Source organism: Dermacentor variabilis, chromosome 4, assembly GCF_050947875.1.
Source record: "Dermacentor variabilis isolate Ectoservices chromosome 4, ASM5094787v1, whole genome shotgun sequence".
Classification (NCBI taxonomy): domain Eukaryota; kingdom Metazoa; phylum Arthropoda; class Arachnida; order Ixodida; family Ixodidae; genus Dermacentor; species Dermacentor variabilis.
In genome coordinates, this window is record NC_134571.1 from 107,178,427 (window position 1) to 107,205,270 (window position 26,844).

The 26,844-nt window shown below is 43.9% G+C and overlaps 1 protein-coding gene across 1 annotated transcript in view; it reads left to right on the forward strand.

Annotated features, from left to right (window-relative positions):
• The window catches only part of LOC142577872 (gonadotropin-releasing hormone II receptor-like), a 127,709-nt gene extending 101,474 nt beyond the window's left edge, over positions 1-26,235 (forward strand). The window contains exons 4-5 of the mRNA XM_075687304.1: positions 3,716-4,060; positions 25,140-26,235. Coding sequence (XP_075543419.1) covers positions 3,716-4,060; positions 25,140-25,616 — 822 coding nt within the window. The 3' untranslated portion in view covers positions 25,617-26,235. The remainder of the gene's footprint in view (positions 1-3,715; positions 4,061-25,139) is intronic.
• Positions 26,236-26,844: the final 609 nt, after the last annotated feature.

Below are 26,844 nucleotides of genomic sequence, written 5' to 3' on the forward strand. Positions count from 1 at the left end.
ACCCTTGAGACGAATGGGAAACTGTGGCAATTACGGGATCGCACACGGCGTGAATGGACGTACTAGTTTTGACGCCGTTTCATGAGATGGTTGACTTTTCGTAAAGGATGACCTTATACCGGCTCGCCTACTAACAACCGGTCCGGTCTTCCGGCTTAAAAAAATTTTTTTTTGACGGCCCAATCCACTCTGTGAAGGTGGATTGCCAGCGAAGCTGTTACCATCCACTTAACCTATTCTAGTCTAACGAATGAAATGAGTATGCCGTAAATTCAGTGTACAACCACTAATTGCACGACGACTTTCACGACGGCTTTATGATCGCTGTGGTACACACTGAGGTTTTCGGTTTTGACAGTTGCCACGTTCTTCGCCAACGTTAGGTCGACGCACGAGTCACGTATGGTGGTTGGTAATTTCTTTTCAGTGTAACACTTTAGTACAAACTCTTCAAAGACAAAGTCTACAAACCGCTTGTTTTCATGTCTCGAATTGTCGACGTTAAAGTCCACCACGATGACGAAAGGCGTAGAGTTATCAATCGCCAACACCACGAAGTGCGTTCGCATGAACCGCTCTACGTCGGCCTTGGAAGTTCCCGGCGAAATGTGCACTGTGAAGACGACGATTCCATCGCGGGTTTTGACGGCATACACATCGCCGCAGTCTACGGGGTCAGACTTAAGCGTGTAGAGCTTTGTAGAGGAAATGTTGAACAAAGGACGCTAACCGCCAAAGAAAGTAAGGGAAGCCAATAATTGAAAGTAACTAAGGGTCCTACGTAAGAAATCAGAGTGAGCCTCTCAACACTCCTTCAGCAAAGGTCACGACCCTGCTCAAGAGCACTTCTAACGACGTCCAACGAAGAGGGTGACGACTACTGGTAAGGAGAACAAGACAAGCGTAATTGCAGAAAAAAAGGAATTGCATGGTCAGAAAACTTCTGGATTGTGCAGAGACGGCGTGGCGAAATCGGGACAAGGCAGTCGTACTTGAGCCAGCACACTAATGGCCATATACGAGTAGCGAATGTGCAGCGGCAAGAAATCGCTCCTCAGTGCTTCCGAAGAAAAGCACATGAAAAATGATTGCAATCAGAGAAAGGAAACACACAAGTCCACATCACGTGGGGATTTGCGCGGTCGAGAAAGTGCCGGTAGCCAAGGGTAAGAAGTTTCTTGCCATTAGTCTGAGACGGGGCACCGCTTCGTAAAGTACGCCGGGCCAACATATATATATATATATATATATATATATATATATATATATATATATATATATATATATATATATATGAAGTTGACAGTTACAAATACTTAGGTATTTATGCTGAAATACTTATGCTGCAATGCACGTACTATTAATATTCTTTGCTCATGAACACCTTTAGCAAGCTCTGCATCCTAAAACTTCAAACCGCCTCAAGCAATATTAAACTTGTCTCGTTAATCAGACAGGAATTAGTTACGCGAGTAAAGTGTAGAATCCATATACTCCACTAAACATAAAGCACCTTGAAAGAAGAAAGAGGAAATAAGCGCTGTTTATATACAGAAAATTCTCATGATTTGACAATCTGCAGGAAATAATCAAAGCCAATGCCATTCCTTTCTCACAAAGCGTTGAATACTGTTCAAAATTTATTTACTTTCGCTGCTTCTTAATCACTAACTTGCGATAGATCCATCACCGTGTCTATCAGCCTTAGTAATCAGGCTCACAAGGCTCCATCAGGCTAACTCTCTAGCACATTATTTTGCTAGAAGTGACAATTACGTATACGTATTCTTATCTTGCAGACATTGGAGGTTTATTGCATTGCAGGCTTATTGGAACAAACTAATTCAGACATCTTTTTAGTCAACATATACTGTCAATCAACTATCACTAATCAATCAATTTTTTAGTCAATCAACTACTGTCAATTAGGGTCGGCGTGTACAACGAAGAAAAATAAAAGAGCTCCAAATATTTCAAAAAATGCTTCTGGGTACTGTAGAAAATGTGCACAGTCGTTTTCACACACATGAAATATTTTCAAAATACAGCGTTATGTCTATTATGATGGTATACGATTACCGACTATAAGTAAGCTTTATAAACGGGAAATGGAGAACAGCGGCACATTCTTAAAACAGTTAGCGAACCTACATAGTGACGCCCCTAGCCATGGCGCCCGTTACAACGAATACTGGAATGTGAAAAGACACCGCACAACATATGGTCTTCAAACACTTGAAAATTAGTTGCTGAAATTATTAAATAAACTGATTAGAGAAAATATACAGCTGGAAATATATACATTTAAAGAACTCCAAAAATATTATATGTCCGAATGATGATGTCTTTGACTGTCACTGACAATCTGCAATTACGTTACTCTTCTTTCTATCCCTATTCCGTTATCATTGTTCTCAAGCTGCTTCTATTTTAATTAAGTCCTTTCTCCTTATTCCAAGTGATCATGTTTTGATTACCCATTTTTATTGTATATGCGTGGATGTTATTTCCACCTGATGGGTGAATTGTATTTATAACTTGTATTTTTGAATTGTATTTTGAATGGTAATTTGAATTGTAGTGAATTAGTCTTTCTTTGTTACTTTAGTAAGCTAAACTTTCGTATGAATTTTTTTTTTTAAATTGGTTCACGGTATCCGTTCTGTCATTGATTTCTGCCTTATATCACGATAACTGTGTTTCTATTTCCGGAAAATGTAACTTATTCATCAGGGTGTATTATGTACTGTACTGTGTATTGTGCTTGTTTCTTTTTTCTGATGTTTCTTTTCTTTTTCAAGCGCCCTATGCTGCTGTCAAGTGCACGGGGGCCTGCGGCTTTGTCAAGCTGTCATTTATGACAACTTTTACTGCTGGCCTCCAATGTTGTGTACCCTACATTTGACACAAATAAAGGCATTATTATTATTATTATTATTATTATTATTATTATTATTATTATTATTATTATTATTATTATTATTATTATTATTATTATTATTATTATTATTATTATCATCTCTTACCACATCAAAGTAGTACTGTTCCGGCTCTTCATAACTCTCTTATTGTAGCGCTACCACGGCACTAATCTAGAAACAGATGCCCTTGCTGTTTTTATTGGTTTCTGTTGTACTGCATATTATTGCTCTACTCTTGAAACAGATTTCATGGTTGTCATTTTGTGTTGTGTATCTCAGTTATTACACTTATCTCGAAACAGTTTCCCTCGTCGGTTTTTGTATTATGTCGGTAATTTTTAAACTCCCCACCTACTTGGGGCCGACGCCCTGCAGTGGGTAATCTATTAATGAAGTGCACATCTTCTTCGTCATTCCACTGTCACTACGTTGGCGTCATGCAGTCACCGTCATGCCTCCATGACCAAGGGTTACCTTGGCAAGCGAGTGCCATGGCAAAGTGGAACGATATCGGAATATGCGGCACATAGTCGACGCATCTAAAATACCCGAATTACCACTGCACTTGGTAAATAAGCGTGACTTCTGGAATATGGTCTGTCGCTACATTGCTCGATTAATATTCGCATTACCTTCGACAGCGATCGCAAGATAAGTTCTACCGTAACTATTCAAATGCGTACAGTCAACTTGCGTCAGCTTCCTACGCGAGAACAAAATGCACCTGATGTGGATCATGCGGCCGAAGGTCGCCCCATTTGACGATATAGTGGCCTTTTATTTCCCTCCCGCAGGTACAAACAGGGGTGACCGTCTCCGGTCAGCCCCACATGGAGTGCCTGAGCGTTGGCTACACGCGTCACTGGCAGCGTCAGCTTTACTTCTCCTGGCTAACGCTGTACATCCTGGTCGTGCCGGGCCTACTCATATCGGCCTGCTATCTGCGTCTGCTGCGGGTGGTTTGGACTGCCTCGGCACCGGATGGCGCCGGCTTTCTCGTGGCGGCCGGCTCAAAAGACAGGGACCAGATTGGTGCCAGCTTCAAGGCCAACGGCAAGGGACCGCTACCGACTCTGCGGCGTTGCGCACAGGCCCACCCGCTTCTACCCAGAGCACGCGCCAAGACACTCAAGCTCACGGTAAGCACCGCTCATTTCCTACTACATCCTTCTGACTTATAGAGCAGCGCGTATAACACTAACAAAGCACCCATAGCAAGAGATAGTGATGAAACACAGCACACCAAATAGCAATAATCAGTTTTCTAACGTGCACTAGTGCAGGTAGAGTTATCGAATTGGTGCCAAGAGAAGGGAAGTGCTGTCGCTTTCAAAGAACAAGGCGGTTTAATAGAAATAGGTTGGGATCGCAAACACGTCTTTCTTCAACTGTGAGCTCAGGGGCCTTCTTTGGGCTCCATGATAAATAATAGAGGGAAAAGGGAAAAATAAAGGGTAAAGGAAAGAAGGGAGCCGGAGGTGCGCTGGTTGACACAGCACAAACGCAAAATTAAGGTTACGTGGAGTTCGTAGTTCGCGCAGGCGAACTGCGCACTCGGAAATTCTTGTGTTCTAAGGCGCTTTTCAGTGTTCAAGGAAGTGCGCCATCTCCTGCGCTTGCAAGTAGTGTAGACCATTTTAAATTTTGGATACGTTGAGTAAATATCCAAGGTTCTTCTTTCTGCCGCTCTAAGACGCGGATGTTGCTTCTCCCCTTGGGCCTTCGAGACGCCCCGCTACAGACTCTACGTTAGTGAGAGTACTGCCGCTAAGGATAGCGGCGATAGATTTGCTGGAGGCTTCTGATGGCTGGAAGCTGACAGAGATGAAGCTCGAAGACAATTCGTATTTACAACTTTTTTTGCAACATATTACGCATCCATGTACGAGGTGCAACTGAAAGACATAGGGCGTCCCCATACCGGCAAAGCCGATGATGCATAGCACTTCACGTTGAGTCCAGAACGCTTGGTCGGGCCAATACGGCCATGTTTTGTGTCCATCGGTGCACCGCCCTAACATTTACAGCCCCATCGCCACCGAGTGGTCTTGAGTATGGTTCCCCGGCATACGAATCACCAATCCTTCTTTAGCATCGTCTTGTGATTAGTCCATCGGTTATTCGAGCATTGGGCCCCGTCTACGCCCTCTTTCTTCTACCTCAGTTTAAGGTGTTTGCTCCGGCCCCTGAAAACAACATACAAAAGACGCAACAAGGGAGAGGCTGTCGCCCCGTCCCCCGCTCGTAATCGCGTACACCCTTTGGAAAAACAGATAGCGTAGTAATGCCGCGCTTTAGGCTCGCCTACACTTGTCAAGTAAGCACTCGTTCAGAAAAGGGTTCCCACGATGGTCAATTGGCCACGATCTCAGAAATGGGTTCCCACAATGGAGACAATAGGGACGGCGCGCGCAGTGAATAATGGTTATGACGTTCACGCGTACCGTGCCGATGAGCCGCCTGGCCCGCGCAAATGAGGAGCCAGTGGCGGTCTCGAACCTCTTAGTTTTGCTGTCAGAACGACCGCAGGATGTGGACGTGATGAAGCAACGATATTTACTCTTCTTGAGGTCAGTTTTTATTTATTTATTTATTTATTTATTTTACCCTCAGGGTTTGCACATTACAGAGGAAAGCTGGAAAAAAGATACATTAAGAATAAGGAGCCTGAAGAATGGACAAATGAATAAAAAAAATTTGCAGTTGCAACTAAGTAAAAGCATGGTAACTACAATATCTAAAAATAAAGAAGATAGGCTAAAACAGAAGAACAAATTGAGTACAAATAACGAGGCAATGTTAAACATATTATTCCAAAAAACTCTTAAAGCGCGATGTATCCGTAATAGCCGTAGCTGCTTCCGGCAGCTGATTCTACTCGGAGACGGTTTGAGGTAAAAATACGTGTGAATAGGTCACCGTTCTGCAACGATCAACATCAACGTTTTCCAGGTGGTCCATTCTAGTCGATATGAAAGGAGGCGCTTTAGTGAACTGTTCATGAAGGTGATTATTGTGATAGTAAATTTTATGAAAAAGAGTGAGCCGGGATATTTTACGCCGAATGGTAAGTTCCAGAAGGTTAAGCAGTGACTTCATTATGGTAACACTGGCTGTGCGGTCATAATTGGATAAGATGAAGCGAATGGAACGATTCTTCACACTTTCAAGTTCGTTTATCCGAGTAGTACCACCAGGATTCCAGATAGATGACGCGTATTCAACTGACGGACGGATGTAAGTGGTGTATAGAAGCTTTTTAAGTGGTGAGGATGCCAGATAGAAATGTATCGAAAATACCTAAGCGAACGGTTAGCTTTGGCAATGATGTGCCTTACATGATGCTTTCATGACAGGTTAATACAGATATGAACGCCGAGATTTTTGTAAGATGAAACAAACTCAACAGATGTATTAGCAAGATGATAGTGTGGACATGCTAATGAGGGGCGAGATACGCGCAATAATTTGCATTTTGAAATGTTTAATTTCATGTTCTATGTTTGGCACCAGGCAAGGATGTTATTTAAATCGGTCTGTAGTAAGGCAACATCTTTTTGGTTATCTATTTTCTAGTAAATTACACAGTCACACGCGAATAGGCAAACCTTCGATGAAATGTTACTGGATAGGTCATACACGAAAATTAGGAAAAGTAGGGCCCCAATTCAGACCTCTTGTGTCGTCCTCCCCCCCCCCCCTCCCCCGCGATCGCTCAGTGCCAGCCGACTCGCTTGTAGTACATGCGGTTGCGAGTAATCTCCCCTACGCATATATAAACGGCAAGTGTCATGAGCCGTGCACCTGTCTCATTTTGGCGCCGTCACTGCGACAGGCACCCGCCGCTGACAACCAATTATCTCTTTGTGTTTCGCTCGTCAAGAAGGCCCGTCGGCCATATGCCGCTAACCACCTCTTTTCCTTTCTTTGCAGCCGTTTCCTCCAACGGGGCAATGGGGAGGAAAATGCCAATTTCAAGCGTCTCCTAAATAAACTTAAAGAAATAACTCGGGCTTTACAGCAGTAGGCTCGCATATTGCTTCATAAATCACCATCATTTCACCCACATAAACAAAATTTCCCTGGCGATTGCGAATTTGGTAGGATGCCAGGGCTTTCTGTGCGTGTGTGTGTGTGGGGGGGGTGCATGTGCTTGTGCGTGTGTGTGTGTGTCTGTGTGTGTGTGTGTGTGTGTGTGTGTGTGTGTGTGTGTGTGTGTGTGTGTGTGTGTGTGTGTGTGTGTGTGTGTGTGTGTGTGTGTGTGTGTGTGTGTGTGTGTTTGTGTGTGTGTGTGTGTGTGTGTGTGTGTGTGTGTGTGTGTGTGGGAGGGGATCTCGTACGCAATGGCTGAACATAAATATTGTTGCTACACCCTCATCAACGACACGACGCGCTGCCGACACATCGCCGTAGTGCTACTAGATTGCGCAACGTATCCAGAAAGAAGTGCGTTGGAGGAACCCGGCGGCCGCCTGGTGCCTCTCTCAGCGTTCACACTCGCCTACATGCCACGCATTTCGGAGGCTGCACGCATGCTTCGCGGGGCGGCACTATATAGGTGGCGCCGAGGGTTGTAGGGAGCGCGAAAGAGGAGTCTCGCTGAAGTACACGCCTCATACATCCCTCTTTTCGACTGTTCCAATACGTTGTGTCGCCATATAGATTCAGTGCTAACGCATTAACGTCAAAAGTCATCGTGTGATAGGTTCTGCCGCCATACTTTTAGTGTCAGTGCATCAACGACTGCAATGAAATTTAAACCTTAGCTATGAGGCCTTAAAAAGAAAGATATTATTATAAACTCATCTGTGCATGGCATGCTAAAGCCGCTGCCATTAACCGTGCCCATAGATACGAATTCATGTCATGTATGTCACTATCCGGCATGAGCAAAATATATACTCTATACCCTTGTGTACAGGCTAAAGGAAAAATATGTCCTGATTGACTTTCTTGTTCTATTTCTCATATCAATATCTTAACGTAAAGTATCACTGTTCAAAGCTGGTCTCCACCGTCAAAATAGGTGAACTATCTTACTTTGCACTTATCTGGCTTGACATACTTGTATTAAGATGAGGTTTTGTGAAAGAGAACTGGATCAAAGGAAGAAAAACGCCAACGAGGGCAAGGTAGCGAAATATTTAGTGGTAAAAATTAAAAATGGCGGCACTATCAATACGCATCTCATAGAATACACGACACACCTGCATTGCGTATGCACAATTTGATATCAGTAAGATGCAGTGAGATACAGGACTTTCCTTGAATGAAAATGTGCCCTCGAGCACAAAAATCTTACAATTCGACAAAAATGATTGCGCATCGAGTTCACATCATGTGAAGATTGTGATGCTAGCAGCAACACCTGCTTCAAAATTAGCGGTGATTGTTGCCATCGCCAGCCTTATAGAATTCTGATTTCCGATATCTAATAACCTAAAACTAATGTCAGTATTACAATTTATGATATAAAATTCTGCATTGTCACTCATATGTCTTGTCCGGTCTCACGAGTTCAAAAACCGCGTATTTTTGATGGCTCTATAACTTGGGCACAGAGGAACTTGACAATATTTGTTCTTTTTTTGCCGACGTTATAGAACATAATAAGTGATAGCCGAATAGTTGTGCCTATTGCACAATTATTTGCACCACGTAGCCTTATGGGTCGTCGATATGAATACATAAATTGGCTAATAAACTATGTTGTTGTCACCAGCCCACAAGCCACCTCATTTTCAGGTGACTAATTTTCAACTCCACAAGACAACCGGCATAACGCCGTAGTACAAAGTTCACGCAATGAAACTTGACTGAGAAATTGAAGTTAGAAAACTCCATATGCGCAATCGCTTAAGGCTACCATGTCACGCTGCTGTAAATGTGGTCACTAAAGGTAATGCAGAGTGTTATTTTGATGGTGAGAACAAACGTATGCGTATTAGTTAGTCCGAAAGTGACGCTTTGAATTCTGTGAGCACTGTACTTTCTAAGGCTTCAGTGTTTCTAGCGCTCACAAGACATTGTCCCAAACAAGTTTCAGTTGGCACTCCAGTTAATTGCGTGCTGCAAAGATTTACTGTAGTGACTCAAACTGCCCCAGAGGAAGCAGTTCGACAGGGTTGAGGATTGGGCGAGTTGGTATTGCATTCTAAAGCTGGTACAGCACAACATAGGAAGGACGAGACAAGCCGAGCCGGCGAGGTGAAGGAACAGAGCGCTGACTTCCAACTGGTTTATTGGCAAGTTGCACGAAATATATAGCTACCAGAAAGCATCTGGACATGATGTCACAACACTTCACAAATAAATAATACAAATAAACCAACAAAATGACTAAACCAATAAGCCAATAAACCAGTTGGGAGTCAGCGTTCTGTCCCTTCATCTGGCCGGCTCGGTTTGTTTCTTCCCTTATATATTGCGCTGTACCAGCTTTAGGTAGCAGTTCAACTTGGCGCGTTCAGTTTAAATTATTTAGATTATATCTGCCTCTGCCTAAGAATAGAAAATACTGCCAATTTTTCAATAAAACGTTTCAACTTGGGCCTGATTTCTCTCTTTTGATGACAGCATAAGACATTGCCTTTGCCGTCCAATCTGAAATAAACGAATAAACAATGCGGGAATACGCAATCTGCGGCAGTTCTCCTGCTGTAAGACATGAGTGTCATTTGGAATCCAGAAAAACGTCCAAACCGTATTGGTGCATTTCAGCATATTAAGCGCTGAAAGTCATTTCTCTTATAGTTTATCTCCACATTAACACTTCTTCTTAGAGTTGCAGAAATGTCACAGCCATCTCCAGCAGTGACCTGACAGAAGCTAGTACGTGTCTGGCATTTTGGCTATTGTGGCACTAATCTCAGATTCGGCGTGCGAAGATGGGAGAAAAGAGCTACGGATTCCCCCAGAGACTCGAGGGCCAGCAATGAAACCTAAACGAAGTTTGCTGCCTAATTCTACTTTGCGTTCACGTCACGTACGCCTTGTTATGGTGCTGTATCTCTGATACGTTGTGAAAGACAGCGTCATATTGCGCGTGCTATTGCTTTCCATCTTGCTTGCGGGGCCACCTATACACGCTTAGCCCTTTATATGCTGTTACCTTAAGGGCTGCAAACCTGTTTTTCTATAACTGTTACTGCTAAACAAAACTGTGACTTGGCTTACGATGACATTGTGGGAGATAAGAAGGCTTGGTTAGCGTGCGTACTAAACTCTTCTTTCCTTCGTTTCTCTTTATATTTGTCCTCCGTACTAGATTACTGTCCGGTTCCAGAGATAGCTAGGGCGCAGCTTCGCGCAGCCACTGACGGTGGTCGAAAAGGACGAAGCAGGAAAGAAATCACTGTAAAATATTGTACGACAGTTCGGAAAGGAGAAGGTAAAGATAAGTGCCACTCTTTCCAGCTGTTCTCTACTGGCTTGGGAAGATTGCAGCTCGATATTTCAAGTTAGAAACGCAGGCTCATCCCTTTTGCTTTATGGGACATATCGTGCGCCTTTTTTCCAGGCAGTCATCAATAGAGAACGGCCTATTCTTGTTATTCGATTAGGAGAATAGCTTCTGTAATAAAAATAAAAAAGTTCCCGAATATGAAATCTGAGAAGGGGGCTCGTTGGCCAGAAGGAGGTAAGTACTTTTGCAAATGTCATCACTGAGTTCCCCTAAGCGGTGGGACTGTCGAACTGCTCAGCTCTGTTAATATGCGGTTTTCAGAGTCCCCAATTTTCTGGCGTATAATTTTGTGATTACATTGGCTGGGTGAACCGTGTGAAACAGATGCGGGAAACGTGAGAGCACATTTATCCCGACAGAATGATAATTGCATCGCGACGCAAAGGAACAATAATGACGGACAGGTAATAAATTTATTATTGTGAAGTATTCGTGAAAAATTCTGTTTTCTTTGATTTGGTGTTAAAATGTTCGATAGAAGCGAAAAAAAACGAAGGCCCATGTAAGTTTTGCACGTCAACCGCTGTGCCGGTGCGTCAGTTTTGCGTCATAAATTTCAAAGTGACTTTCGCGCGTTCGGACTGTTTTTCCGCAGTAAATGTGCGCTGCACTAAGGATGTGGAATGTTTGTTTCATTTAGAGCAACGGGTTAATTTTAATTATCGATAAACTATTAACAAGGCCCTAGTAAGTGCAGTCAAAAGTAATGACGTCACGCACTTCTTATATGCGAGTGCTTCAAATTGGCGTCGCCACCCCTACTCCATTACCGTATATTTCCTGGTTTACCTAGTCTCTGTGCGCTGCATAACTGACGTTTTCGTTGTTGTAGATCTACAACTTATGGAACCGAGCAGTTAGCGCTGTGGCAGAACGCTGTCTTTATATAAGTGTGTGGAGGCCTTTATCGTGTTGAAACTGCAGCAGTGGCTTCGAGCTTATCGCCTTTGCGTCAACGCCCATGACCAGAAATTAGGGACATCGCCGAACAGCGCGTTTAGCGGCCGCCACTGGAGACATGCGCGGTTTTCTATGGCAGAGCGTCGTTTTTCGCGAATAACTGAGCATAGAAGCCATCTTTCAAAATATTCCCATGGAAATAGGCTCTGCGCCCGTAGCCCGACATTTCATGCAGACGGTACCGTTACGTACGGCCGAAAACCCGTTCCAAATTGCGGGCGAAATTCGAAGTAAGGGAATTTAAGGGAACTTTCAGATTTTTTAGGCTTTATTTTTTACTAGTAAAAAGCCATTTTCAATTAAACTATTTCATCGAATGGTATATTCCCGGGGCTTTATGAGCTTCAATGACTCTGCTTTCACTTAGTTGCAGAAGGTCTTGAAATGGCAAAGAAGTCGTTCCAAAATCGCAGTTTTCACAAAAACGACGAGGAATTTATTGTGGTAGCTGTATAAACGTGGTTTTTGCCTGTAGCAGCCGGTCGAAGTGATAGCCGAGCACTTTGAACAAAGGTAGATCACAATCAGTGATACCGCGAGCGCCGGTTAGTGGGTTCGAATCCAGCTGCTCCTTCCGTTTTTTTTATCGCTTTGCCACTGCTTAGTGTGGCAGTTTCCCGCCTGATGACATTACAAAATGCAGGTCATTTAGTTACGGTTCTTGTTTGGTTTCTTTCTATCTGCACCAACATTTTCATACAAAAAATAGCTGGCTGTTTTCGTGAACAAGCGAATGTGCTTCCAAACCTCCTTTGCACTTTAGATCTAACTTATTTTTCACAATAAATCCCCACAACGTGTTTTGAAAGTACATTTCTTTCTTAAGGCGAAGATTTATAAAGATATTACGAAAAAATATTTTTGCGACTGCAGCTATGTAATGTGAAAGGCGTGTTTGTGTTACTCTTGTGTTGCTTGGAACGCACCAGAAAAAAGAATTAGCGTCCAGTGTTCGCAAATAAAAGAGGCAAAAGTAGCAAAATCGCCAGAAGCCGCGGTCGTAGCATTCGTACAAAGGAGTATAGTTGAAGCTATTTGACGAAGTACAGTTGCATTATATCAAAGCAGGATTATTGTGTACTTTCTCTTGGGTGCAGATCAAGGCGTCCGAATTATTGCACATATTTGTTTGCCTAATGCAAACCGGTACCTCGAAACCTGAAAATTATATCCTCAATATGGAGTGCACGTGTTTATCATTTGAACCATTCTCATATAGTTTCACGAAATTTCGGAAGTACTAAAGGTCTTGATATCTTTGTACCACCACCCACGCAGGGGAGTATGGGAAATTTTTTATGCGAAAGCATACAGTGACGTGCTAGTGCAGCATGTCGCGTAAGAAGAGAGAACTATTCCAACCGCAGACCCTTCTTGAGTTATGCCTGAAAAGTTCTGCAAGAAGAGCTTGTCCTAGGCTACAATCACCACAGATGCTATAGCATTCAGCTTTTCGGTTCTTAACTCTCTCTATTGCACAGTCAGGTCACAGAACGGTGATATAATTACTGGTGCAATTATTTCGTTATTCTGTGAGAGTATTCTTGTAGCCTAAATTGAACGTATTTGAACAATTGGCCAAACATGAGAAAGGGCATTGAGCGTTTACTATAAATGTGCGCTTAGAATCGCTTACGACCAACATCGGCCCGGTGGTTTTGTTATGATCACACCAGCGCCCACTGAGCATCATTTATCATTTTTGCGACTGCCTCTAAAAAAATATAAAATTTTTGTTAGTTGCGCCTCAGTAGCACAATGGCGGTTGAGCCTTACATAGAGTCTCACTAAGCCACTCATTCCCTCTTCTGCCGTGGTGACAAAAGACACGTCAGTTTCGTCCTCGAATATCGCCCTTTCACTTTCCCCGAAAGCTTAATGAGGCACAGGAGATGAGTTGGCGAAGTTTTGAAGAAGTCTTGACATTTTAGTAAAATTTCATAGGCAATTTTATTATCCTTTAATTGTTTACTTATTTATTATACCTCAATCATGCTAATAATGATATAGTGCATGCGAGTTGAGTTGTCTTATTCAATACATCACGTTTGCTATGACTCTCCTGAAGATTAGTTAGGCAGGAGCACTGCAAGACTCTGGCTGGAAAGGCCATTCATTAGAAAAAATGTTGGGAAGAATAAAGAATATACAGGTGCTAATTCGCCCAGTCGTCGTCAAAAGCTTACGCGGCGAAGTTCTGAGAATAAGTTCATTTTAGACGCAGTTAGGCCCGCAGCCAGTAAAATTATGCAGAACCGTTGGTTACTCTAGACCAGTGCATGCTGGAAATCCGAATACCACGCTGCGTGCATAGAGAGCAGGTATATAGACCGCTCTTTCAGGTTGCGCGCTCCGTAAGCTTTTGACGCGGACTATACGTTCAGAAGGCGAGCTGCTTTTTGGCTTACACGTGATGACAAGCGCCGAGCTCTTGGTGATGGAATATTGTAGTGTAGAACAGTAGAACTTATGCAAGATCAGGCGACTTCAAGACGCGAATCTGGCGATAGAAGGGTGATGGTTTGAGCTAGTTGGTTTTCCTTGCTTCCCGCTGTACCAGCCTTGAGAGACGGATAATTAGCGTACCGTAAAAATCAGAGGAAGGAAGAGCTGCGAAACGTGAAACGTGCTGTTGATGCTCGTTCTGTACCATTATCAAGGTTATGCGCTGTCTCTCCGGGTTTGCGACAGGCAATGCAGTTGTTCTCGAGCAACTCGTTTGAAGGCACTGCTCTATCATGTGGGTGGGAGCGCAGTGACGTGGTATTTTTCATATTTCGTGAGGTTTCGTTGCGAGTCGGAAAAAATTGAACTCAATTAGTACCTCGCTTAAAACACCGCTGAAATGTCATTTGGCGGTGACTACAAATGTCCCATTGACACTTTGATCAAGGACCGTCCGACTCTACTTAGATAATTATTTGGAATTGCTAAAATAAATCTAAGTAACAAAAAATTACTGGCAGTTGGAGTAATGCTACTGCTCTTTTCTTTAAGTTGTGGTGCATGATAGTTGGAGCACTTGTATAATTCACTCGTTAACCAAAATGGCGCGAAGCCGGATTAACCAGAAATGAGACTCAACAGCAGCCATGCGTTGCAGAGCTTATACTCGGACATACAGAAAAAGATATATATATATATATATATATATATCATCACCCGTCAGAGAATGTGAGAATTTACAAGACCTCATAGTAGGAGAAAGTTCAGTTTCACAGCCTGAGTCCTCTGGCACCACCAAGAATCTGGCGTATCTCGATGGTGCAATGTTCCTTCGTGTAATTGTCGTATACTTCACTATAACTAATACTGTTTTGCCTTTCCAGTGAAACTGCAGCCTCTCTATCCATCTCTCCTTTTCTTTTTCTGTATGTCCGAGTATAAGCGCTGCAACGCATGACTGCTGTTGAGTCTCATTTCTGGTTAATCCGGCTTGGCGCCATTTTGGTTACGGAGTGAGTTATACAAGTGCTCCAACTATCATGCACCAAAACTTAAAGAAAAGAGCAGTAGCATTACTCCAACTGCCAGTAATTTTTTGTTACTTAGATTTATTTTAGTAATTCCAAATAGTTATCTATATGCCCCCCCCCCCGTTAAGTAGACTTTCCCCCCTATGGAACGACGACAGCATGATTACGATAGAGTGACGTCGATGGAACTGCGAAAGTGGTATAGTAATGAGTGTATGACGTCAATTTGCTGAAGTTTCTTAAATTACGACGATGGTAGGACAGCGTTCGAGTACTACATGACTAAAACAGAATCATCATGACTGTATGACGATGATGGAGCTACTATGACCTCGAGGACATGCGTATTGTCCCAAGTTAGTAGAAAACAACTGGATGCTGCCGTCGGATCGGGCGACTCTCTCCCAGGACACAGAGACGCTCCTATCATGCACAATGAAATCACTAAATTGTTTTACTTAGAGAGAAGGGTTTTCCCGGCGCCTCATTCAAAGCTATGCAGGCCGCAGGCGGTAACGATCAGACTCTTGCAAGCTAACTCCTACACAAATCCGGCGCCCCTTAACAGCATATATCTTGAGATTTACCCGAATTGTTCTTGCGTAGTCTGTGGTGAGGGTGGTACTTTGTCTCACATGCTCTGGGAGTGCGGGTCGTTGGGCCCGAAGTTCACCAAGGAAGAGTGGGACGCGTTTCTGCGAAGTCCCGTCTTTGCAGACCAAATCCTGGCCGTACAGCGTGCCCGCGATTGGGCCGGCAGGCTAGAGCTGTCAGTCCCGTCATGGGATTAGCCGGGTGAACATTTTATCGCATTTTAATGACCCCAATAAAAGTTTATTCGCTCACTTTGATTCGCTCACTTTAGCTCGAGTGCTCTTATCTGAATACATGTAAAAAGGGAACTCGTTTTTCTCGTCAACCACTGCACAAAATTTGACGAGGTTTGTTGCATTTAAAAGATAACTGGAAGTCTAGGGACTATTTGTGTAGAAGCTTTTATTTAGGCCGTCAATACTTTATTAAAAATTTGCAAAGATTGCAAATTTTTAGAAAACAAAGCTTTGGAGCTTACAACTCTGTAACTCAGCAATGAAGAATGTTATCACAATTCTGTGAATTGCATATAATAGTGCATCTAAAGCGGACAACATTGATATATCACACATCAGTCTCAAAAAGCTAGTACCATGGAAATACAGCTTTTGCAGACCCCTTGTACACAACGTAACAAATAAATGTAAGATATAAAATGACATTTCAAATTTGCCCGCATTCATATATCTAGTGTATGCCGTTTACAGAACCGCGATATCTGTTCTTGATGCAGAACTATTAATTTGTTAACTTCGTTCTTCTATGTTTTTCAAACTTTCGAATTTTTTAATATATTCTTTAAAAAATTCAAGCCCTAATTCAGAATCCGCTTCAGCAGCAACCGGAATTGAACTTTTTCTATCTGGCGCAACAAATTTCATTAAAATCGCTCCAGTGGTTATATCAGAGAAAGGTTTTTGCGTTTTACATGTATTTTAATAGGCCACGTCGGAGTTGGAGCCGAGCTAACGCTTCCTCTTAAGTGCAACATATTTGGTTCATATTGGTTCGGCGGTTTTCTCATTATCGCATTCCTGCATTTTAGATGTGTTTGAGTAGTCGGCATCGGAGATGCCCAAGCTAAAGCTTTTTAGGCAATGGGTCACGCCGAATCTATGGGAAACCAATGAAACAGAAGCCTGACGTATCCGCAAGCCCATGGCCACCACGTTACTGATATTAAAAAAAAAACAGCTCAACAAAAACATATTCAACAGAAGCTTCGCGGGAGCCGTTAATTCGCCCCGTCATCTCTCCGGAATGCCAACGCACTGTCTGGCCAGGTGTCTTGCAATATTGTCGATTCATTGCCAGTAAAGAAAGTAGTATGCCATCTTCGAGAGAACGCTGATACATGAGCGGCACTCGTTTCCTTGTAGCGAGGGGAAGCGACAGTCTCAGGGTGTGCTTCTTTTTATTGTGTTTCCTTTAGTTCTGCGTCATGGCATACGTCATGGCGCGATTTTCGACATCTTTCAGGTCTATACGCCACGTGGTGGCAAAATAAGGAAACTGAACGAAATGTCCGGAGTTCCTGGGTATGAATAACACTGTGTGCTATCCATTTGTAGCATCGCAGCCCTGAAAATGCCCTGTTCAGTAGCCTTCGTACTTTGGTAGAGCGACAACATGCAGTGAATGTCCGCTGTAGTTACTGCAGCAGCACACTTTGGGCAGTTCGCTGCGTCCGCTTGTGTTGAACAAGTGACCCAGGTTATCGGAGACATAACGGCTGCCACAGCCCGCATTTTCCGAAAAGAGCATTCCTCGACCCCAAGAAGTTAACTAGGAAGAGAGGAAACACACGGACTGAATAAAGACAGAACTTGCCTGAATCTTGCCGCCCGCTTTAGTGGCCAATTAGGTGCATCGATAGCATGCGTAAAGACCGTCATGCACTGCGTTAATACAGGAAGGCTATGCTGCACCATGCATGGCTACATTCTACAAGACTGGCAGCAGAAATTTAGAGTAGCAAAGGAGTACAGTTACTCCCGCTGTATTAGGAATCGCAATGAATATTCCAAAGGGCGAATGGGAAGCATCGGTGAATTGATCTGCATAAATTAAAGAAAGAGCTTCTGCGTTCTCTCAAACGTCGCAGTTGTTTTCTTTCGAAATGATTTATGAAGCTTTCTTGTTCACAGCGAGCTCTCAGGCCCTGATTTCAAGAAATGTTAGTGAATTAGGATTCGTGGACGTACGCGATATTTGGCAATCAAGGAGAAAAACCTAAGGAAATAAATATAATGCGTTAAAGAAAAAAATGGACGAGGCCAAATTAACGTTAGGCAAAAGAATGTTGGTCAAAACAATTACAAAAGAAAACAGAGTTCATGACTAGCAAAGCAAATAAGTAAACCTTCCTTCCGTGCTGTCGAACTATTCCAATGAAAGAAAAAGATGGCAAACTAGTATAGATAGGCTATTATTCAAGTAGGCTCGTCAAGAAATTTTGCATTAAAAAGAAGCGAACAGTGTTTCCGGGCTCCCTGCAAAGTACTCGTCGCCTTTCTTTGTTGGTTATGTTGGGGAAGGTAATTTCCGTCTTCAGATCTGCATAAACATAATCACGTTAGGAGGATTGTGATGTCTAAAATTGGTCTGAACTTTCCCCTGAGACAAACAAATAAACGGAACACAGCATTAATAGCGCAAGTGTATGTAAAGCTTAAACCCATATTTTAACCACTATGATGATCTTGCGGCTATTCATAACGTTTTGGTTCGAGAGGAAGGTGTACTTTCGCTGTTACTAAACCTAGATGCTAAGAAGTCGCCTGGTGTAGATGGCAAATGAAACAGTTTTTAGTAATATGGCGAATGGTGTGCAATATACCTGACTCTCATATCTAACAAATCACTGACTTGCATTGAAGTTCAAATCTATTGGAAATACGCGCAAATAACACCTGTCCCGAAAACTAACGACCTGTCGCAACCCGCATCATTTAGAGCTATTTCACTACTGTGCACGTGTACCAAATCACTGGAGCATATCATTTCTAAACACATCTTCGCTTTTCTTGATAGTAACAAAGTAATTGATATGCGGCAGCACGGGTTTCGAAAAGGGCTGTCGACAAAAACTTACTGCTTGAAATAGTTCATGATCTCGCTGCAGCATTAGACAACCATAGCCAGGTCGACATTATTTTTTTACACTTCGACAAAGCTTTCGATTGAGTGTCTCATCCCTAATTGTTATTAAAGCTAAAATCACTATTTAGAAATGATACCCTGCTAGCGTGGATAGAAGCTTATCTCTCGTGCCGTCGTCAGAATTTTAAGATAATAATGTGTCCTCTAAATCTGTTTAGTTGAGTCTCGAATCCCTCAAGGATCGGTTCTTGGGCCACTTCTTTTTATCTTCATTAATGCCTTTGCCGGTGAAATCACTGTCAAAATCAGGCTCTTCTCAGACGACTGCGTGATTTCCAATGAAATCTCTAGCTACGAAGATCAGGTTGGCTTAAACACTTCCTTGACCAAAATAAAGGAAAGGTACAAAACATGGCAAATGACCACAAACCACAAGAAGACTGTAGCAATGACGGTCATTCGCAAGAAGAAACCGCTACACCTCAGATATCGCCTTAACACCCATGCCTTAGTTGCAGTATCATGTTATAAATAACTTGGAGTAATAATTACAAGTGACTTAAGATGGAACGAGCACATAGCATATATTGAAAAAAAGGCAATGAAAAAACTTGGGTACCTGAAAAGAACACTGGCATAATCAACACGCCACATAAAACTGTTAGCATATAATACGTATATTAGGCCGATACTGGAATACGCCACCGCTATATGAGACCGCTACACGCAGAAGAACATCACCAAACTTGAAAAGGTGCAGCGCAAATTGGCAAGATTCATCCTTAACACATATAACTGGCACGCATCACCAACGCAGCTCCTACTTGATGCACAGTCGGAAAGCTTGTCATCAAGGCGTTACCAGGGATCGATGAAGCATTTTTACTTACTTTTTCATGACAAGCTAGGTATTAAAAGAGCACATTACATCGACACTGCTAGCCCGCGTAAAACACGTTCTTTTCACCCTAAAATGGTTAAGGAATATCCCTGCGAGACTAATATTCTTAGAGTCGGCCTTCCCAAGAACAGCTCGGTAGTGGAATGCCTTATCTAGTGATACCGTACAATGCACAAATGTTTCGTTGTTCTCTTACGCGCTATTATGACATTTTTTCTTCGTATTGTTACTTGCTTTTTGTTTGCTTTTGGTTTGTTTTTCAATGGGGTTTAGACCATGATATCAAGCTGCATTGTCTTTATTCACTTGCCTTGTAATGTGTTTCCGTTTTATCTGTTCTATATTGTCTTACAAAACTTGGTAGTTTGTGTTGGTATGTCGTCATGGTGATTAGATTACACCAATGTTTGTTATGATCCCATGTATGAAATGATGTAATGTCTCGCTTGCTTTGCACGCCTGCCCCTGCGTAAAACCTTGCACTCAGGCTGGGAGTATTCTTCTAAATAAAATAAATAAATATGATTTGTCCTACGCTTCGACGGGCACGAGGTAATGTTGTTTCTACTCCCTCGCGCTATCGGTTGCTCCATCTCAGGCTTGTGAGGATGCCACATTTGGAGCTTCAGCTTAAGCAACGTATTCTCTAACCGAAGTTCCTGAAGATCTAGTGGTAGCGCAATAAGCTCTTTCATGACCATGTGAAGGGCCTGTCGTTCCGCACTATACTGGGCGTCTGGTTGAGCACGGATGTCATGGGATTGTGTGATTGCGGTGTGGTACTTGGTTGCGAATTTGTACGGGAGGCTGTAGCTTCCCAACTTACCTGCGAGTGATAATTGACTCTCGTGGACTGCCGGGGAGCTGTCTCGTCCTGGCTGTTCCCGGGTTATGAGGTGCGTCGGGCTTTACTTCTTGAACGGCTCCTCAAGCGGTTGCGAGTGGGGCTCTTGGAACCGCTCCGGGTTATAGGTTGAGGATCTTTTTGGGGTTGTTCTTGCGAAAGTGTGGGCGCAACTTATTTAAGAGTACGTAGCTGGGGTCTGCTTCCTGCCTATTCGGAGAAGCGCTCGTAGGGTGAGATAGCGCCTTGTGCAGATTTGTCCCCCCTGGAGTGAGCTAGCCCACAGAAAGAGCAGCATGGCTGACACGTGCGGTCAGGTTGGGGGTCCTCCTTGTAGCAGGTTGCGCATCTGTTGCGCGGTGGGGCTGGGCATATAACCGCTCAGTGATCAATTAAGCCGCAGGCAGTGCAAAATTAAGTTTTCTTCTTGTGCAAGTAGCACGATGAGCACCGAGTTGGTGGTGCCTATTCAGTTGGCCTGGAGAATCGTTTGGCTTCACTTGTTGACTGGGCTGCTCGTAATGGCTTCAGCGGTGTCGTACGAAGGGATGCTGCGTATGACTCTCTTCTGCGTATCGTCAGGCGAGGTAGCGTATGCTGCGGCTGAAAGCTTGTTTTCGCCGATCTGTAAGTAGGTGATCTTGCAGTACCTCCCGCGTTACCCATCGTGGCGGTGCTGGCCAGAACGACGTTACAAGCTCGGCATCTATTTCTAGTTTGGTATCGACGTTACAAGTTTGGTAGGTTTCTGCAGGTACAGCACTGGAAGGCACGGACAAGACCGAGACAACAGGACGAGCGTTCGTCCTGTTGTCTCACTTTTGTCCATGTTTTACAGCGCTGTGACCCACATTTCCGATCGTGAGATGGGTTCTGTCGATTTTTTAAATGTTTCTTTCAACAAGTTGTCTATATGTTAAATAGCTTTATGTAATAGGGAGGGAGATGAATTACAACAAATGATTCAGCGCCTTAAACAGGAAAGTGTAAGGTAAGGGTTGAACACTATTATGCAGGATACACAGGTAATTTTCTATAGCCTGGCAAGGTAACAAGTATGCCTGATCGTCAGTGAGCCTTCGAGTCTGTGCAAGAGTACGTTTATCTAGATCAGTTACTCACAGGGGTCCCTGATATTGAGAAGGAAATTTGCAGAAGACTAGAGAGAGAGAGAGAGAAAGACAAATGAAATACACGGGGGTTAACCAGAGATTATCTGCGATTGGCTACCCTGTACTGGGGGAAGGGCAAGGGGATGAGATAGGTGAGAGAGAGAAGGACAAAATATTTGAAAAAGAAAACTACACACACACACACACACACGCACGTACACACGAACTATTTGTGGGCACTGTCACGCAGCGCGCAAAGGCGTTCCTAGTCTTACGCAGTGTCACCGTACAATCCTACGTCACACAGTGTACAGTCACAATGTGTCAGAAAGTCCCGTGTCTTTTAAGCATCGCAGCAGCGCCTTCATAGCGGATCGCGCTGATGTTCGAGTAGGCCAATTTCCAAGGATCTTGTTTTCTGTCATTGGGCGCTTGTCCAGTTTGTCTAGGCTGGCTGAGAGTACTGCTCTTTGCGGGTTGAAACGAGAGCACTGACAAAGATGGTGCGCGATTGTTTCATTACACCAGCAGAAACCAGAAAGTGGGCTGCTGGCCATTCCGATAAGGAAAGAGCACGCATTCGGAATGCTACGCCAAGCGATAGACGGACTAGAAGGGTGCAGTCACGTCGCGCAAGTTCGGGCGGAATACGGAGCTAAAAGGCGTTTGAGTGTATATGGCAAGCATTATGAGAACTTCCCTGGCAGCCTACCACTGTCATTGAAAAGTGTACTACACTGCATTCTACCGATAGTAACATATTGGGCAGAAACTTCAAGGTTAACAAAGAAGCTCAAATAACGTGTTAACTACCGCAAAAAGAGCGATGAAATGCAAAATATTTGGCGTAACGTTAATAGACGGGAAGAAAGCAGTTTGGGTCAGAGAACATGCGAAGATAGGCAGTATTATAGTGTACCTAGGAGAAATTCACGTACCAGGCCAGGCCTTGTAATGCATAGGGCAGGTAACCAGTTGATTATTAGTGTTACAGAATGAGTGCCTAGGGAGGGGAAGCGCAGTCGAAGGTAGCTGAAAATTAGGTGGTTTATTGAAATGAAGAAATTTGCAGGGGCAAGTTGGAATCATCTAGCGCAAGACAGGTGTAACTGAAGACTCCTGAGAGCGGCCTTCGTCCTACTGTAAACATAAAGAATTTCAGTTTGAAGTCAGCATTCGTCCTGTGCTTTCTTTTTTTCTGTGTTTCGTTTGTCGCGCTGTCATATATACCGATGGATATAAAAATTGACTGATGATGATGATATGAAGTGCTTGGCAATAACCGGCACCCGAGTGCAAATTTTGCTTATTATATATAGATGGACAGAGCTTATACAAAGTGTATGGGCAACGTTCGTTACATAGCATACTGCATAATGCATACTACATCGTGTGTAGGAAACCCTTCTTTAACACGCAGACTTATTCTGTAGGATTAGTCGGTCGATTAAAAAGTTCGTCGGTTTTATTGTCCTGAAACTGAAGTGTGGTGTATGAGGGCGCCTTTGTGGAGGATATCTTTGACTACCTGGGGTTATTTAACGTGGCCCTCAACCAAACTAGAGAAGCGTTTTTGCATTTCACCCTCTTCTCATTGTGACAGCCATGGCCAGGAGTCGAAGCCGCTTCCTTGTGTTTAGCAGCGGAACAATAAAACCACCGAGCTGTCACAATGCTGAGGCGCTCCATTTTGTTCCTCCGTAAAATATGCACATGTTACAAAGCAAGGAATCCTGAAGGACGTGCACTTAACCACAGCCCACCTGGAGAGTTGGGTTGTATTCGGAACTCGGTCAGGTTTTAGGGAAAGCACTCCTGCAAATACGAAACCTGAGAATATTTTCCCTTCTGTGTTGCCCATTTCTTCATGTCACTCCCCCCTTCCCTCCTCGTAAACCATTCCTCCAGTGTACCGTAGGAAAACACAGACGTTTCCCACCTCAGGTATGTTTGTCGCGCCTCTGCTTTATTTCTTCGCTATTCTTTCCGTATTTATGTTTCCCTTCCCCTTCCCCCGTGAATGGTAGCAAAGTAGAAACATTGACTTTTCCGGTTATCATCATCATCATCATCATCACCAGCCTGGTTGCGCCCACTGCAGGGCAAAGGCCTCTCCCATGCTTCTCCAACAACCCCGGTCATGTACTAATTGTGGCCATGCCGTGCCTGCAAACTTCTTAATCTCATCCGCCCACCTAACTTTCTGCCGCCCCCTGCTACGCTTCCCTTCTCTTGGGATCCAGACCGTAACCCTTAATGACCATCGGTTATCTTCCCTCCTCATTACATGTCCTGCCCATGCCCATTTATTTTTCTTGATTTCAACTAAGATGTCGTTTACCCGCGTTTGTTGCCTCACCCAATCTGCTCTTTTCTTATCCCTTAACGTTACACCCATCATTCTTCTTTCCATAGCTCGTTGCATCGTCCTCAATTTCAGCAGAACCCTTTTCGTAAGCCTCCAGGTTTCTGCCCCATATGTGAGTACTGGTAACACACAGCGGTTATACACTTTCCTTTTGAGGGATAGTGCCAACCTGCTGTTCATGATTTGAGAATGCCTGCCAAACGCGCCCCAGCCCATTCTTATTCTTCTGATTATTTCAGTCGCATGATCCGGATCCGCAGTCACTACCTGTCCTAAGTAGATGTATTCCCTTACCACTTCCAGTGCCTCGCTACCTATTGTAAATTGCTGTTCTCTCCCGAGATTGTTAAACATTACTTTAGTTTTCTGCAGATTAATTTTTAGACCCACTCTTCTGCTTTGCCTCTCCAGGTCAGTGAGCATGCATTGCAATTGGTCCCCTGAGTTACTAAGCAAGGCAATATCATCAGCGAATCGCAAGTTACTAAGGTATTCTCCATTAACTTTTACCCCCAATTCTTCCCAATCCAGGTCTCTGAATACCTCCTGTAAACACGCTGTGAATAGCATTGGAGATATCGTATCTCCCTGCCTGACGCCTTTCTTTATTGGGATTTTGTTGCTTGCTTTATGGAGGACTACGGTGGCTGTGGAGCCGCTATAGATATCTTCCAGTATTTTTACATATGGCTCATCTACACCCTGATTCCGTAATGCCTCCATGACTGCTGAGGTTTCGACTGAATCAAACGCTTTCTCGTAATCAATGAAAGCTATATATAAGGGTTGGTTATATTCTGCACATTTCTCTATCACTTGATTGATAGTGTGAATATGGTCTATTGTTGAGTAGCCTTTACGGAATCCTGCCTGGTCCTTTGGTTTACAGAAGTCTAAGGTGTTCCTGATTCTATTTGCAATTACCTTAGTAAATACTTTGTAGGCAACGGACAGTAAGCTGATCGGTTTATAATTTTTCAAGTCTTTGGCGTCCCCTTTCTTATGGATTAGGATTATGTTAGCGTTCTTCCATGATTCCGGTACGCACGAGGTCATCAGGCATTGCGTATACAGGGTGGCCAGTTTCTCTAGAACAATCTGTCCACCATCCTTCAACAAATCTGCTGTTACCTGATCCTCCCCAGCTGCCTTCCCCCTTTGCATATCTCCTAAGGCTTTCTTTAGTTCTTCCGGCGTTACCTTCGGGATTTCGAATTCCTCTAGACTATTTTCTCTTCCATTTTCCGGTTAACGTTCCTATTTTCCCCCGCACATTTCTCTCGCGCTCTTTCTGGTACAATTTGGTTAGCCTGCCACCCTTCTCTTTCCCCTCCCTCTCTCTCTCCATGCTTTCGCATTCAAATAATCGTTTTATCTTTCTCACGTCTTTCCGCAGGTGTGCATCATAGCGAGCTTCATGCTCTGCTGGATACCATATTTCGCGGTGCACAACGTGCGAATCCACAGCCACTACTGCATCAAGGTACCACGTGCTGTAATCGTGTTTGCCGAGACGGTCGCCCTGCTCAACAGCGCCGTCAACCCCATATTTTACGGACTCTTCAACGTGCACATTCGCCGCGGACTGTGCGAGATCCTGTGCAGGGGTCGAGGCGGCAGCCGTAGCCGCAGCTGCTACTACGGCCGCGACTCGACGCTACGCCAGCGAGGCCTGACAACGGCCCAGGTCGTGGCGCTTACAACGAGCACCTGCGCTCCCGACGCCAGCTCGCTGGCCAGCCCCGCACTCAGCAATGGCCGCTTGCTCCAGCTGCATCAACTCCAGGATCAGGATAGCGTGAACTTAAGCAACGTTGAGGCCGTTCCCTTGGTCGCGATCAACGGCAATGCCGCGGCAGCCTGTGAAGTGTAACATGCCAAAATTGGCACATCACTGGAACAGCGGACATTTCTAGGTTACTTTGTCAGTTTCAGAACTAAGCCTCAGAACTTCGCTGAAACATGGCTCACTTACGTTGCCTCCCCGTGAATGTCTGAAGATTTCTTTTCGAGCGCGCTGCCACGTGGAAAATACAGCAGTGGGCTGCGCGTAGTGCGGCTTCTGAAATCGACCTTTTGTCACTGTAAATAAGAACACTTTTCTGTTGCTGCTCAAATGCACTGCGCCCGCAGCCCACGTTAGCCTTGTAAATAGCTGGTGTAGTCGGAGGGCATGTCGAATGAACCTCGGTGCATTATCTGCCGAAAACTTGATGTGGTTACGGCCTGTGATACGTAAAATTGACTCATCTTATTTCACCGACAACTACTTTATTGTTGTCCCATGGCAAGTATGCGGGAACGTCTGCGGTACACCAAAATGGAGTGAACCGAAATAGGGTCAAAGTGCTGCCTGTGAACGTCGTGACACCGTATGAGCTTTGTCTTAAGAGAACGTCCTCTAGGTACAGGACAAGTATGACTACTAGAGATATTTGCTGGCTGCTCTCAATAAAGTACACTCATGCTATTTTTTGCGCCATTTCCTACAACTTCATCATGCTTTCTTGGCTTGGCACGGAGCTAGTTGATGTATGTTAGCAACCAAGGTCTATCACAATTGGCAAGAAGCGTTGTTGAACTTAATAGAAGCCCAAAATATTTTCTAGTTTACAGCAAAACTAGCTGCACAGGTATTCGGTATTTGAAAACACCAAAACGTCCAATATAGATTAGGCAACATGAGGTGTGCACATGAGAACTTTTCAAGAGGCCAACGAACGGTTGCGTCAGATTACACAAGACGCACACTTTGCTAGTGAAGGGCAGAAGGTTTGTTCCTTTGACTGCATGCCAAAACGCATAAGGTAAATGCTCTTTTCATACTTTAGAGTAGTAAACAGCTAAGCCTTGCAAACTACCAGTGCGCGGCGTGTCCGAAGCCATAAGAGTTTGAGAATTACCCTCGGTTTTATGTCTCGACGATTGCACGAATGACATCTAGTCTAGTTGCTGAAGGTTACGGCCGATGCGACACTGTGAATGGTAACAATAAACAAAAACAACACAAAAAGAACCGCTGCAATAAAGGAGTTATTTAACTACATAGAAGTGTCATTGAATGTACATATCACGGATCATAATTTATAGCGAGCTCAACG